At 45.0% G+C, this 16,355-nt stretch overlaps 1 protein-coding gene across 11 annotated transcripts in view; it reads left to right on the forward strand.

Annotated features, from left to right (window-relative positions):
- Nucleotides 1-16,355, forward strand: part of LOC134355399 (plasma membrane calcium-transporting ATPase 1-like) — a 357,414-nt gene that overhangs the window by 267,668 nt on the left and 73,391 nt on the right. For all 11 annotated transcript variants that reach the window (XM_063065213.1, XM_063065220.1, XM_063065221.1 and 8 more), the window contains 2 exons: nt 2,691-2,932; nt 7,627-7,855. In XM_063065213.1, coding sequence (XP_062921283.1) covers nt 2,691-2,932; nt 7,627-7,855 — 471 coding nt within the window. The remainder of the gene's footprint in view (nt 1-2,690; nt 2,933-7,626; nt 7,856-16,355) is intronic.

A 16,355-nucleotide genomic window follows, 5' to 3' on the forward strand; every position in this document is an offset into this window, starting at 1 on the left:
GGTTTGACATTCAGCGTTTCTAAACTTGTATGCTTGTTTCTTCCCTCCGCATCAGATCTCTGAATGGACAATGACCCCATGAACACTACATCACTATCTTTTAATCTCTTTTTGCACAATATACATACACATACACAACTGTGCAAAAGTCTTAGGCATCTGCATACAGCATTTATGCAGTGCACTGAACTGCTGCCACAAAAAAAAATATATTTCACGACATCTCTGAATGATGATAAACCTGATGCTGATATGGGTCTCTATGAAGAACTGAGAGCAGAAAGGTGGCTGGGAGAGGGAAATCATGGTTGGGAAAAGGGGAAGGGAGAAGGGAAGAAGCAAGAAGCACCGGAGAGACATTCTGTAATGATCAATAAACTAATTGTTTAGAATCAAATGACCTTGCCTGGTGTCTCAGGGCTGGGTGTGTCTGTACCTGCCCCTGGCGTTCCTTCTCTGCCTCTTGTGGTGCTCCACCCTCGCCATTCCCAAGATTATTTGCTTCCACTGGATTTACAAATTCGATCTCTGCTCCACATTGACAAATACAGTCCTGTGCAAAAGTCTTAGGCACCCTAGCAACATTGCCTATAAAAAGTATTCATCTCCATTGGAGGTTTTCAAGTTTTATTGTTTTAAAACATTGAATCACAGTGGATATAATTTGGCTTTTTTGAAACTGTTCAACAGAAGGTAACTGTTTTGTGTTAAAGTGAAAACAGATCTCTACAAAGTGATTTAGTTAATTACAAAGATAAAACACAAAATGATTTATTGCATAAGTATTAACCCCCTTTAATAAGACACACCAAATCTTCACTGGTGCAGCCAGTTGGTTTTCAAAGTCACATAATTAGTTAAATGGAGATCTGTTTTTGGAGACCTGTGTGCAGTCAAGGTGTTTCAATTGATTGTAGTAAAAATGCACCTGTATCTGGAAGGTCCAGCTGCTGGTGAGTCAGTATCCTGGCAAAAACTACACCATAAAGACAAAAGAACACTCCAATCAACTCCACGAAAAAGGTTATTGAAAAGTAAGTCAGGAGATAGATACAAGAAAATTTCCAAGTCACTGAATATCTCTTGAGTACAGTTAAGTCAATCATCAAGAAATGGGAAAAAAAATTCCATTTGTAAGCAGCTGTAAATCTGTCTAGAGCAGGCTGTCCTCAAAAAACTGAGTGACCGTGCAAGAAGAGGACAAGGTACGGAGGCCAAGAGACCTATGACAACTCTAGAGGAGTTACAAGCTTCAGTGGCTGAGATGGAAGAGACTGCGCAAACAATAACTGTTACCCGGGAGCTTCACCAGTCACAGCTTTATGGGAGAGTGACAGAGAGAAAGCCACTGTTGAAAAAAACCCACATGAAATCTCGGCTAGAGTTTGCCAGAAGGTATGTGGGAGACTCTGAAGTCAGCTGGAAGAAGGTTCTATAGTCTGATGAAACCCAAATTGAGCTTTTTGGCCATCAGACTAAACGCTTTGTTTGGTGTAAGCCAAACACTGCACATCATCATCCCTACCGTGAAGCATGGTGGTGACTGCATCATGCTGTGGGGATGTTTCACTGCAGCAGGCCCTGGAAGGCTTGTGAAGGTAGAAGGTAAAATGAATGCAGCAAAATACAGGGAAATCCTGGAAGAAAACCTGATGCAGTCTGCAAGAGAACTGCAACTTGGGAGAAGATTTGTTTTCCAGCAAGATAATGACCCCAAGCTTAAAGCCGAAGTTCAAAGAAATGGCTTAAAAGTAACAAAGTTAATGCCTTGAAGTGGCCAAGTCATTGTACAGAACTCAATCTAATTGAGAATTTGTGGTTGGATTTGAAAAGGGCTGTTCACTCCCAATCCGCATGCAATCTGAGAGAGCTTGTGCAGTTTTGTAAAGAGGAATGGGGAAGAATTGCAGTGTCATACGTGGAAGACTGACAGAGACCTATCCACACAGACGCAAAGCCGTAATTGCTGTCAAAGGTGCATCTACTAAATACTGACTTGAAGGGGATGAGTAATTATGCAAGCAATTATTTTGTGCTTTATATTTGTAATTAATTTATATCACTTTTAGAGATCTGTTTTCACTTTGACACGAAGGAGTATTTTTCTGTTGATCAGTGTCAAAAAAAGCCAAAATAAATCCACTGATTCAATGTTGTGAAACAATAAAACATGAAAACTTCTAAGGGAGATGAATATTTTTAAAGGTACTGTATATATGTGAGTAAGACCTTTGCACATAGTGTGTGTATATATATATATATATATATATATATGTGTGTGTGTGTGTGTGTACATCTATATATGTATGTACATATACGTATACAAACACACACACACACCTGTGTGTATGCTAATGGTCTTCAAGGTTGGACATGTTGTCCATCTGACTCATAAATTGTGTTAACAAGTTCTGTGAACAAAAGTAATGCCCTTCAGTGTAATTTCTAACTTTTTCACTACTTTGTAAATACTGCAAAATGGGCCCTGATGTAATCCATCCTGAAGTGATAATTTTGTTTGAAGTGGAAGGTAAGTAATTATTGTTTTTCCAATGAGTATCCATTGATAAATACAGAAATTGTGTGGCCTTCAGCCAGAGTATTAATGTGGTGAATAATAGCCAGTACTTCAAGTGTTGGTGGAGTTTATTTTTACTGATTTTCTCTTCCCGTTGTGCTGGTCTCCACAGCCCCCTGAGAAGGAAGGAGGTCTCCCTCGCCATGTGGGGAACAAGACTGAATGTGCTTTGCTTGGCTTTGTGCTGGACCTGAAACAGGATTATCAGGCTGTGCGCAATGAAATTCCAGAAGAAAAGCTCTATAAGGTGTATACCTTCAACTCTGCACGCAAGTCGATGAGCACGGTGCTCAAGAACGCAGATGGAAGTTTCCGCATGTACAGCAAGGGTGCATCCGAGATCATCCTACGCAAGTGAGCACAGTTTTCCTTTTGGGTGGCCAAGTAGATTTTGTTATTGACAATAACGGATAAAATCTCGCCAATGAGATGTTCCTTCAGACTCTACATGGTCAATGCTCTGGCCCCAAGAACCCAAAGAGGAGAATCCCATTTTGATTGTCACAAAGTCAAAGTTATGAGGGGCACGCTGTAAACAGAGCTATTAGTTGTTTTAATGATTGTGATACAGTGCGGAATAGGCCCCCCTGGCCCTTTGAGCCACACTGCCCCCCCCCCCAATTTAATCTGAGCCTAATCACGGGACAATTAATGATCACCAATTGACCCACCAACCGGTATGTCTTTGGACTGTGGGAGGAAACTGGAGCACCTGGAGGAAACCGATAGCTAAGACTTAAGTGCTGTACAGACACTTCAGCCCACAACCATCTCTGGCAATAAATTCTACAGTTTCACCACCCTCTGGCTAAAAAAATTCCTCCTCATCTCTGTTCTAAATAGATGTCCTTCTTTTCTGAGGCTGTGCCCTCTGGTCCTAGACTGCCCCCCACAACTAATGGACACTAGACTCTCCCCCACACCCCGCCCCTTTCCACGTACACTGTCCAGGACTTTTCAACTTTCATTTGGGTTCAGTGAGATCCCCCTCATTCTTCTAAACTCCATTCTTCTAAAGACAATCAATTTCCCTTTTTTTGAAACTCACATGGTGCAACCACAAAATGCAGTTCACCCACAGTATTGAAAGTACTTCAACTTCCACAAATCTACAAAGCGTGGTGTGGCTAAGATTCAGATTTGTTTCCCAACCTACCAACCATTCGCTGCACTTTATAACACGCCATACCTAATTCTCTGCCCTCCTTCAGTAAAGATAAAAACCTTGAAGTCTTAAGAGAGCATAAAACAGTATTGCAGCACTCTACAGGCCCTTCAGCCCACGATGCTAGGCTGGCCCTCCTCATATGTTAACCCTTTCACTCCTGGGAATGCTCTTGTGAGCCTCTCAGAACCACATTCTTCTGTAGATACAAGGCCCAAAATTGTCCAGTCTTCTGACCAACGCCTTATAAAACCACAGAGGTACATTCTTCCTTGTTTATATTTTTAATCACCTGACATTTGAACAAAACCCTAGCCACGAGTAATGACGCCTAGACAGCTATTTTTATTTAACTTTTTTTAAATTTAGAGATACAGTGTGGAACAGGTCCTTGCAGCCCCACGAGCCGTGCCGCCCAGCAATCATTCGATTTAACCCTAGGCTAATCACAGGATAATTTACTATGATCAATTAACTGGTCCACCTTGGGACTGTGGGAGCACCCAGAGGAAACCCACATGGTCACAGGGAGAACATACAAGCTCCTTGTAGGCAGCGTTAGAATTGAACTCCGAACACTGACGCCCCGACCTGTAATAATTCCACACTATTCTACTGTGGCTCTCTATTGGACGGTTGTAAAACACCATTCTGGTTCACAAACGCTTTTCAGGGTAGGAAAAGTGCCGTCCTTACCAAGTCTGGTCACTGTAACTCCAGACAGTGTGACTGAATCTTTAATTCCACTGAGGCAACCTGACAAACCACTCAGAACTGTACAACACAGAAATGAGCCCCAGACACACCAGAGATTCTGTCGATGCTGGAAATCCAGAGCAACACCCACAAAACGCTGAAGGAACTGGGCAGGTCAGGCAGCATCTATGGAGGGGAATAAACAGTCAACGTTTCGGGCTGGGACCCTTCATCAGGACTGGGGAGGAAAGGGGGAAGAAGCCAGAATAAGAAAAGTGGGAGGGGGAGGCAAGGAGTACAAGCTGGCAGGGGAGGGGGAAGATGTGTGGGTTGGGGATGGAGAATGAAGTAAGAAGCTGAGAGATGACAGGTTAAAAAAAAGTAAAGGATTGAAGAAGGAGGAATCTGATAGGATGGACAGTGGACCTTGGAAAAAGGAGGGAGTTGGGGAACCAGAGGGAGGTGGGGAACCAGAGGGAGGTGTTGGGCAGGTCATGAGGACGGGGAGGGGAAGAGAGCTATTAGTTGTCTCCAATCTAAACTAATCCCATCTGTCCCCATTACATTGGCATCTTTCAATATCTTACCTGTTCCATTGCCTCTTAGACACAGTGGGAATGTGAGAATGGTGAGAAATTATTTTGTTCTGGATTTTGAATTTTGATGTTGGATTTTACTGTGACTGGCCTAAATTTCTTCCCAATGCAGAAATGATTGGAAGTGCTCAGTTTTGGCATCCAATGTTTGGATATATTTCCGTGAAAGGAGATTTTTCCAGCTTTTTCTCCCAGTGGAGGATTAGTTTCTTCCCGAGATAATGACTTCAGAATTCTTGCATTGACTCATTTTTTGGCTTCATTTGTACAATAAATAAACAAGTTTCATAAAACAACAAAGGAATGTCACAAACAGGAGAAAATCTGCAGATGCTGGAAATCCAAAGCAACACACGCAAAATGCTGGAGGAACTCAGCAGGCCAGGCAGCATCTATGGAAAGGAGTACAGTCGACATTTCAGGCCGAGAGCCTTCTTCAGGACTGGAAAGGAAGGGGCAAATCGGAGTAAGAAGGTGGGGGGAGGGGAGGAAGAAGTACTAGGCAGCAGGTGATAGGTGGTACAGGGAGAGGAGGAGGGGGTGAAGTAAAGAGCTGGGAAGTTGATTGGTGACAGAGATAAAGGGCTGGAAAAGGGGGAATGTGATAGAAGACAGAAGACCATGGAAGAAAGGGAAGGGGGAGGAGCACCAGAGGGAGGTGATGGGCAGGTAAGGAGATAAGGTGAGGGAGGTAAACAGCAGTGGGGAATGGTGAAGAAGGGGGACAATTGCAAGAAGCTTGAGAATCGATGTTCATGCCATCAGGTTGGAGGCTAACCAAACGGAATATAAGGTGTTTTGCTCCTCCAGTCTGAATGTGGCCTCATCGTGGCAGTAGAGGAGGCCATGGACTGGCCTGTTGGAATGGGACTGGGAAGTAGAATTGAAACGGGTGACCACTGGGAAATGTATGAGGGCTGGCAGAAAATGCTATCCTTTCCAATGACAGTCGGACTCTTTAAAAAAAAACACTGAATTGGGGGGCACAGGGCTGGGAGAACAATAGGTAGATAGGCAAAGGTACACTCACAATACGCTGGAGGAACTCAGCAGGTCGGGCAGCATCAGTGGAAACGATGAGTCGAGCGTTTCGGGCCGGAACCCTTCGTCAGGACTGAAGAAAGAAGGTGGGGGAGGGTTGGAAGAAGGTTGGTAGGTTCAGTTGAAAAACCAGTAATTTGAAAGACAAAGGGGTGGGGGAGGGGAAGCAGGGACGTCATAGGCAGGAAAACAATGGGTAGTAGAAGAAGGAGGTGGAACCATGAGGGAGGTGATAGGCAGCTGGGGGAGGGGGCAGAGTGAAATGGGACAGAGGAAGGGAGGGGGAGGGAATTACCGGAAGTTGGAGAATTCTATGTTCATATCAAGGGGCTGAAGACTACCTAGACGGTATATGAGGTGTTGCTCCTCCAACCTGAGTTTAGCCTCATCATGGCAGTAGAGGAGGCCATGTATGGACATATCTGAATGGGAATGGGAAGCAGAATTGAAGTGGGTGGCTACCGGGAGATCCTGTCTGTTGTGGCGGACGGAGCGGAGGTGCTCGACGAAGCAGTCCCCCAAACTGCGTCGGGTTTCACCGATGTAGAGGAGGCCGCACCGGGAGCACCGGATGAACTGAAACTACGAGCCTTCTTCCAGACCTTCTTTCTTCAGTCCTGACTAAGGGTTCCGGCCCGAAACGTTGACTCATCGTTTCCACGGATGCTGCCCGACCTGCTGAGTTCCTCCAGCGTATTGTGAGTGTTGCTTTGAACCCAGCATCTGCAGATTATTTTGTGTTTAGGATAGGCAAAGGTAGTGGACAGCCAGTATCTTTCTTCCCCTAGGGTCAAAATGTCTTAAGGTAGAGCAAATACATTTCAGCTGAGAATGGGTCAGTTCAACAGAGATGTGGTGGGGGGGGGGGTGCCTGGATTGGCTTCCAGTGGGTGGTGGTTGAGATGGATACAACAGAAGGCAGAGGTTTAAAGTGAGACGGGGAAGGTGTAAAGGAGGTCTGAGGGGGAACTTTTTCCACACAAAGGATGGTGGGTATGTGGAACAAGCTGCCGGGGGTGCTGGTCAAAGTGGGTGTACAGCTGTGGTTTGGTAGTCATTTGGGCAGGTTTAGAGGGATATGATAAAATAGCAGAGCAGAAATAGATCAGCCATAATGAAATGGAGGAGCAAACTCGATGGGCCAAATGGCATAATTCTGCTCCTGTATCTTATGGTCTAAATATCAGGAAGAGGAAACCAGCTCAGGGAAGTACTATTGTCATCATGAGTAAGTTGGGCCTATTCCCATACTGAGAAGTTGTTTGAATTGTAAAGACCAAAACCTGGTTTCCTGATGTAAACTGTTCCATACACAAACTCTCCACATTCATACCTAATGTCAACTGCTTTTAATTTTAGTTTCAATAATGGAATGATTGTTAAACCCTTTTTATTCAATTCCTCTTCCCACCTCGCGAAGTTGTGGTTGTCCCCTTTCACTGATTTGATGACCAATATTGATATGTGCAGCACTGGGCTTCCTGTGGATAACGGGAACTTGGTTTTGTGACCTTGGTAGCGTTTGCATTTCACGAAAACTTATTTTTCAGGTGCACTAAATTAATAAATAAGAGTGGGGATGTAGTGGTTTTCAAGGCACGAGACCGTGATGAAATGGTGAAGAAGGTGATCGAGCCAATGGCTTGCGAAGGCCTACGGACAATCTGCTTGGCCTACAGAGACTTCGTTAAGGAGCCTGACTGGGACAATGAGAATGAGATTCTGTGTGACTTGACGTGTATCACGGTCGTTGGAATAGAAGATCCTGTACGCCCTGAGGTAAATTGCATTTGTTTCTTGATTTATTTTGAGGTACAGCTCGGTTACAGGCCCTTCCAGCCCAACGAGCCCGCAGCGCTCAGTTACGCACGCAACCGGTCTGTACATCTTTAGAATGTGAGAGGAAACCAGAAACCACCCCAGTCACGGGGAGAGCGGAGAGCTCCTTACAGGCAGCGGCGGGGCGGGAATTGAACCCGGGACGTTGGCACTGTAATAGTGATGTGCTAACCACTACGCCGCCGTCCCGCTCCCTCGAAAGTGAGACATTTGCTCTTTATGTTCGGGAGGGTTTCGTTGTCCATACTGAATGTTTGATGCAAAGATATAAACCTGCCAAGTTCAGTTTCTGAAGGTCCGTTCCGTTGGGGGGTGTGGAGTACCAAATTTCAGAGGCAGGTTTCAGCTGCACGTCCCTGCTCTGTACGTTCAGTGTGTAAAGTCAAAGTCGAGTTTATTTCTATTACAAGTGTAATTAAAGATTTACTTGCTGCAGCTTCACAGGCACATAGAGAAGAAACATTCCTGAGAAAACAGACTAAATGGGCCAAAGGGCCTCTTTCAGTGCTGTACTTTTCGATGACTCTATAAGAACATAAATTATGTATAGTTCATACAAGAAACAAGGTTCAAAAGATGATCAGCTTCCATCATAGTGGTATTAGAAGTATTGGTTTATTATTGTCATATTACCAAAAAGGGGTGGAGATGTGTCTCTACCAAAGGAAGTGTGAGGGGCTCCTTCCCTCTGCCAGCCTGCAGGCCATCCTTGGGCGAGGTGTAGCACCTGCTTAGCCCCCCAATCAGGGTCACGTGAAGCCACAGGAGCAGGCGGTGGATGGTCGTATGAGCAGCTGGTGCAGATCACAAGTCCTGGTTATATGACCACTGACTCCAGGCAGACAATCTCTGAAGAGTATTGATAATGGCTGGGGTCACCCGTCTTCTAAAGACACTGCCCAGAAGAAGGCAATGGCGAACCACTACTGTGAATTTGCCAAGAACTACAAAGCTCCTGGATGAGACCAAGATAGCCCACATTATACAACACGGCACATAATGATGATGGTGGTACCAAGATACAGTCAAAATCTTTTGTTACCATCCATACAGATCATTCATTACACAGGTGCATCAGACGGTAAAAAGAAAAAGGAATGCACAAGAGATTCTACAGATGCTGGAAATCTTAAGCAACTCAATCAAAATGCTGAGGGAACTCAGCCAATCAGACAGCATCTATGGAAGGGAATAAACAGTTGATATTTCGGGCCAAGACCCTTTATCTGGGCTGGAAAGGGTGGAGGGAGGGGAAGGAGTATAATTTGGCAGGTGATCTGTGAGACCAGGTGAGGGGAAGGGGGTTGAAGTAAGAAGCTGGGAGGTGATAGGTGGAAGGGGTAAAGGGTTGAAGTAAGAAGCTGGGAGGTGATAGGTGGAAGAGGTAAAGGGTTAAGAAGCTGGGAGATGATAGGTGGAAGAGGTAAAGGGTTGAAGAAGCTGAGAGGTGATAGATGGAAGAGGCAAAGGGTTGAAGAAGGGTTTGACAGGAAAGGAGAGTGGGCCATGGGAGAAAGGGAATGAGGAGGGACATCTGAAGGAGGTGATGGGCAGGTGAGGAGAAGAAAAGGGATGAGAGGGGAACCAGAATTGAAAATGGAAAAAGGGAGGTGGGGGAGGGGGAAATTATTAGAAATCGATGTTCATGCCATCATGTTGGAGACTACTCAGACAGAATATGAGGTATTGCTCCTCTACCCTAGGCAGTACAGTGCAAGACATAAAAAAATTACTAGAAGTTACAATTAAAAATAAATAAATAAACAACATGAAAGAGGGATAATGAGGTAGTGTTCATGGATTCTTGGATCGTTTGGAAATCTGATGGCAGAGGGGAAGGGGCTGTTCCTAAATCGTTGCGTGTGTGTATTCAGGCTCCTGTACCTCCTCCTTGGATGGTAATTAGGATAAGAAGGCATATCCTGGTTGGTGCAGGTCTGCATTGGGTGACTGTCCTCAGGCTCCTGTACCTCCTCCCTGATGGTAGTAACGAGAAGGGGGCACGTCCTGCATGGCAGGGGTCCGTAATGATGGATGCTATATTGAGTGTTCGTCTTCAGGGTCTAGTTATTCTGTAACGATTAAAATAGTGCAACCTCGCTTCAGTTTTAAGTTGCTCATTTCAGTTTTTTCATGCACTATTCTAAGTCAATTGCTTATCTCAGACTGAGCACATACAACAGTACAACAGGGACATTTAAGAGACTCTTAGATATGCTTATGAATGAATGAGTGCTTTGTGAGAGGGGGAGTTAGATTGATCTTGGAGTAGATTAAAAGCTAGGCACATCCTTACGGGTCAGAACGCTGGCACATGACAAAGAACAACCTTGCCAAGCTGTCGCTATTCCACACCACGAACCTCCGGAAGATCCTCCATATTTTCTGGCCAGGGGAGATCTCCAATGGCGCTCTGCTCCTTCAGTGTCACCAAGAAGGCATGGCCACAATCATCATGAGGAAATACTGGACATTGATTGAGCACATGATGAGAAGAGAGGCCAATTCCATTATCAAGGCAGCACTTCATTGGACCCGAAGGGCGGGGGAAACGCGGGAGACCAAAGGCAACTTGGTGCCATACTGTAGAAGCAGAGTGAGGATCCTGAACCATGATAGAGAAGATGGCCAAGGACAGATGGAGATGGAGGATCTTCATTGCTGCCCTTAACACCAGAAGCGTAACAGACAGTAACTAACAACCTTGTGTGTCAAAGCTCTTGTACTGTGCTGCAGAGTTCTATATTCTATATTGACTACAGACACACAAACATATAATGACATATTTGGCACATTGGAGGTCAAATTATTTTTTATGACTTGTGAGTTGAAATCATCTCATTACTGGTGAAGCAGCTAAAATGGTGAGCACTCAACCCTCTCTCTTCCTCTCAGCTGTTACCCTGCTCCAGTGCTTTTCTTCATAGTCAAATAGCTTTTCCTCTTTTCTGCAGCCTTGGCTCCAACTGCTTTTATAATCTGAGGTCATTCAGCAAGAGCTATGCAGGGAGATTGAATTTTGACAGCTTGGCCTACAGTCAGGAGAGGAGGTTGCTATTTTAAACCTCACAACACTGGAAGAGTGAAGAAGCTGTGGCGGGAGTCATACCAGTTGAAGGGCTAGAGGTAGCAGAGTGTTTTAATGGATATGAGTCAAAACAGAATGCTAATTTTGGTTCTGATGAAGGTTCTTGGCCCTAAAGGTTGACTGCTTATTCCTTGGGAGGAAACCTACGAGGTCATGGGGAGAAGGTACAAGTTCCTGACAGACTGTGGTGAAACATCAGTTATCATCTTGTATGTGATTGCTAGGATTGTTTCAGGTGACCTTGTTTAGGGCCACACTTTCTTGTCCTTGATTGTTTAGCTAATAAAGATTGTGGGAAGAACAGCCCATTTGTAGATAGTTCAAGCATTGGGATGGGTGGGGGCTGGAAGAGGGAAGGGATTTGAAATTTGGGGTAGATAGTAAATCACACAGTGTAGAAACAGGCCCTTCAGCCATATCTTCCATGTCAACTAAGCAGCCCACCTGATCTCGTCCCATTTCCCTGCATTTGACCCGTATCCTGATCAACAAGGCGCCACAGCGCCTTTATTTCCTGTGGGGCATCAAGAAAGCTCACCTCTGTCCCAGGATGCTGACGGGCTTTTACCGCTGTACCATTGAGAGCATACTTACCAACCGCATCTCAGTGTGGTATGGCAATTGTCCCGTATCAGACTGCAAAGCAGTCTGGCGTGTAGTGAAAACTGCCCAGCGGATTATCAGCACCCAATTGCCCACCATTGAGAACATCTACCATAAATGTTGCCTGGGCAGGGCGAAAAGCATTATCAAGGATGCATCTCACCCTAACCATGGACTTTTTACTCTCCTCCCATCCGGTAGGTGCTGCAGGAGCCTCCGCTCCCACACCAGCAGGCACAGGAAGAGCTTCTTCCCTGAGGCTGTGACCCTGCTGAACCTCACATCACAGCGCTAAGCAGTATTACACCCATATTGTACTGTCTCAGTACTTTTATATTTGCGTGCTATAGCACTTACTTATTATTCGCAGTTATTTTGTAAATAGCACTTTTTTGCATTTCTGGTAAGATGCTAACTGCATTTCATTGGCTTTGTATCTGTACTCGGCACAATGACAATAAAGTTGAATCTAATCTAATCTACCCATCCAAACCTTTCCATGTATCTGATGATGCCTCCATCATTCAGCGTCCACCGTGGATATTGCATCCTGGCTGTCTAAATATTACAAGTCTGGTCAGTACAATATGGAGAGCAAGCTATTGCACGTGTAGCAAGCTCCCCCTCTCCACGCATCTGATGAACCCAGAGGAACAGTCAAGAGCGATACAGTTTAGCACCCACAGTATCACAGGAGTTGCCAGTCTGTGTTGAGCTCTATGTACGTCTGCTTTAGGTACTCCACCCTGTCACCCAACCAGTCCCAATAACCTTCTGATAATTCTCCAATCTGTTTCATTTTCGAAGGATAGCGTAGCAGTTAGTGCAGCACGTTACAGCTCAGTTCAATTCCTGCTGCTTCCCGTAAGGAGTTGTATGTCCTTCCTCCCCCAGTCCAAAGACGTACAGGTTAGTGTAAGGTTTGGTAAGCTGTGTTAGCTCCGGAAGTGTGGGGATACTTGCAGGCTGCCCCACCACAATCCTCATGATTTGAAGCAAATGTCGCATTTCACTGTCTATTTTGATGTACATGTGACTAATAAAGCTTTTTTTTTTAAAGACTATTTATAAATGGAGTTTAGAACTACCTGCCATATCATTATTAACGTGTCTTGTGGTAAAAGAAATGCTCTTAGAGTTATGTCAGCGACATTATTGAAATGCCTATGTGGTTGTGGAGAGGATGTTTCCAATTGTGTGTGTGTCGAGAACCAGAGGGCACAGCCTCGGAATAAAAGCAATTCCCTTTAGAGCTAAGATGAGGAGGAATTTCTTCAGCCAGAGGGTGTGAAACTGTGGAATTCATGGTCACGGATGACTGTGGAGGCCAAGTCACTGGGTTTATTTAAAGCAGAGGCTGACAGGTTCTTGACTAGTCAGAGCGTCAAAGTGTTCAGGGAGAAGGCAGGAGAACGGGGTTGAGAGGAAATAGATCAGCAGTGATAGAATGGCAGAGCAGGTTTGATGGGCGGAATGGCTCAAGTCTGCTCCTATCGCTTACGGTCTATGGTCTCATGAAAGTGTGGCAACACTTGCAGGCTGCCCCCAGCGCAGCTTCGCACTGCCTTTGACGCAAGTGACATGTTCCATTCCACATTTCGATGCACGTGTGACAAATAAAGCTAATCTTCAATCTACTGTATATCGACTCCTAATCAGCGCACAGGCAGTTAAGGATCAGAAGTTGCCGGCATTGGCACTGGCACCCTCATCCTGTTTACAAATAAATAATAATAAAACTCAATCTCCCGCTGAGAGTCCAGGGTCACAGAGATGCCCTTCAAATTGCTAAGTATAAGTTAGTAATTTTCTGGTTTTGAGGCAGTCTTGAGCAGATTTTGAAACCTCAAATTAGAAAAAAGGCTGCCACTGATGGTAGGTTAAATAATAGCTTGCCAGCCCCTGCTACTGGGGCAAATCATAGGTTGCTCAGACACTGTTAAATTTAGAAAGCACAGAGTTGGGAGAAGAGACACGCACTCCTTTTAATAGGCTACAAAGTATACGGTGTCGACAGCCAATGACAGAAAGCAGTCTGTAACCTAAATGAGGCAACAGTTCATCTATTCTGTGATCTTCGATTTCTCACTTTTACTTGTGCTATAAATTAGACCTCGATCCCTGATTCCTGATGGCACCCGGAAAGTGGCGACACTTTGCGTGCAGCTCGGAAGAATATCATCAGCTATTCCCGTTCAGAACTACTGCAGCTGAAATCTCGGCGCAGCCATGGGTACTTGAGAAAGCAACATCCTTTTAAGACTTTTAAAGAAATCGATCAATCCTCAAAATGGGTGGACTCAGCCCATCAACTCTACCTCATTATTCGAGCTCTCTTTTTGCACTACTTTATTTAATTTAGTTTTTATAGACGTTTCTTATTGTAATTGATAGTATTTTTGATGTATTGCTCTATACTACTTCTTGGGCTGTTAGCTCCCAGTGGAGCACAGGCCACTGATGACCTCCTGTTCCCATCGTCCGCAAAGTCGCTGGTATGGCTGGATATCATCAATGTTTCTGTAATCCATCGCATCCACTGTACAGGGGATAGGCCAGCACGGCTTCACCAGAGCCCTGTTGGCCGGCCTCTCCCGTTTCCACCTCTCACGACGGGGACGTAGGGTTGGACTTTGAGAGGCGTTTCTCTGTCCTGCTGCCGCCAAACAACAAATTTCACGACGTGCGTCAGTGATACCAAACCTGGTTCTGTTTCTGATAACTGCCGCTCACTGAACGATATCCAGAGCGGTGTCAAAATTTCAGTTGCTGGAATTAACAGTGCTGGAAGACCTCAGGGGGTCAGTCAGCATCTGTGGAGAGAGAAACAGAAGTTAATGTTTCAAGTCTTTAACTTCTATGTGGTGGCCGAACACTCCCCGGGGTTCCCAGCCTGGGTCCCACGGACCTCCTTCTTAATGGTAAAGCGGCATGGCATAAAAAGGTTTGGAACTCCTGCCCTATACACTCACAACCGTGGCCAGGTTCTTTGCTCTAACTTTACCTACAGGTTCGCAGATGACGCAACCATAGTGGGCCGCATCTCAAATAACAATGATTCAGAGTACAGGAAGGAGCCTAGTGAATGGTGCCATGATGCTAACCTTTCCCTCAATGTCATCACAACAAAGGAGCTGCTTATTGATTTCAGGGAAGGGGGTGGTGCTTATATTCCTTTCTTACGTCAATGGTGCTGAGGTCGAGAGGGTTTCAAGTTTAATGTTCCTGGGAGTGAGCATCCCCAATAGCCTGTCCTGGTGTCACGGCCAAGAAAACTCGCCAGTGCCTCTGCTTCCTCAGGAAAATAAATTGCATGTCCCCGTTAACCTTCGTCAGTTTTTATTGCTACACCACAGAAAGCATGGATACATCACAGCTCGGTATGGCAACTGCACTACTGGAGACTGCTAGAACCTGCAGAGAGTTGTGGACAGAGCTCGGCACAACACAGGAACCGGCCTCCCCTCGATGGACTCTGTCTACATGTCTCACTGCCTCGGTAAAGCAGACTACGTAATCAAATACCTCACCCACCTAGGACGTCCTGTCTCTGCCGCTTCCCTCTTCCTTTAGGCAGAAGACACAAAAGCCTGAAAGCCCATACCACCAGACTCCAGGATAGCTTCTAACCCACTGTCAGGACTACTGAACGGATCTCTAGTGCAATAAGATGGACTCTTAACCTCATAAGCTAAATCATCGTCATGACCCTTGCACCTTATTGTCTGTCTATATTGCACTTTCTCTGTAACAAACACTTCATTCTGCATTTTGTTGCTGTTTTCCCTCCTACTACATGTACTGATATGATTTGTATGGATATCATGCAAAATAAATATTTTCACTGTACCTCGGTACGTGTGACACTAAACAACCAATTTACCAATTATGCTGCCTGACCTGTGTGTCCCAGCACTTTCTGCTTTAATTTTGTTTGACTGATTTGTCGTTACATCATCGAAGGTAAAAGTAGCTTTGAAAATATCCTTCAGTGCAGTGCAGCAATTATAATTCAGAATGGAGAAGTTCAAAGTGTTTTACTTTGGAAGGTTGAATTTGATGGCAGAATGCAGGGTCAATGATAGGATTCTTAGCAGTGTGGAGGAACGGGGGATGTTGGGGTCTACATCTATAGATTCCTCAAAGTTGCTGCATGATTTGATGGGGTTGTTAAGAAGGCATATGATGTATTGGCCTTCATTAGTCAGAGAATTGAGTTCAAGGGCAGTGAGGTACTATTGCAGCTCTGTGAAACTCTGGTTGGATCACACTCAGAGTATTGTGTTCCGTTCTGGGAAGGATGTGGAAGCTTTAGAGAGGGTGCAGAGATTTACCAGGATGCTGTCTGGATTAGAGAGTATGATTTATGAGGAAAGCTTGAGTCAGCTTGGGCTTCTCTCTTTGGAGTAAAGGAGACTAGGTGAGAGTAAGAGTTCGGCACGGACTAGAAGGGCCGAGATGGCCTGTTTCCATGCTGTAATCGTTATATGGTTATAAGATGAGAGCTGACTTGATAGAGGAGTATAAGATGATAAGAGGCATGGATCTAGTGGATAGCCAGGCCTTTTCCAAAGTTCAAGGTAAATTTATTATCAAAGTACATAGCACATGTCACCATATACAGCATTTTCTTGAGAACTCCTTCACAGTAAATACAAGAAACACAATAGAATAAATGAAAGACCGGCCCCAACAGGACAGACAGACAATCGATGTGCAAAAGACAACTGTGCAGATCCAAAAAGAAAG

Source organism: Mobula hypostoma, chromosome 13 (assembly GCF_963921235.1).
Source record: "Mobula hypostoma chromosome 13, sMobHyp1.1, whole genome shotgun sequence".
NCBI classification, from domain to species: Eukaryota; Metazoa; Chordata; class Chondrichthyes; order Myliobatiformes; family Myliobatidae; genus Mobula; species Mobula hypostoma.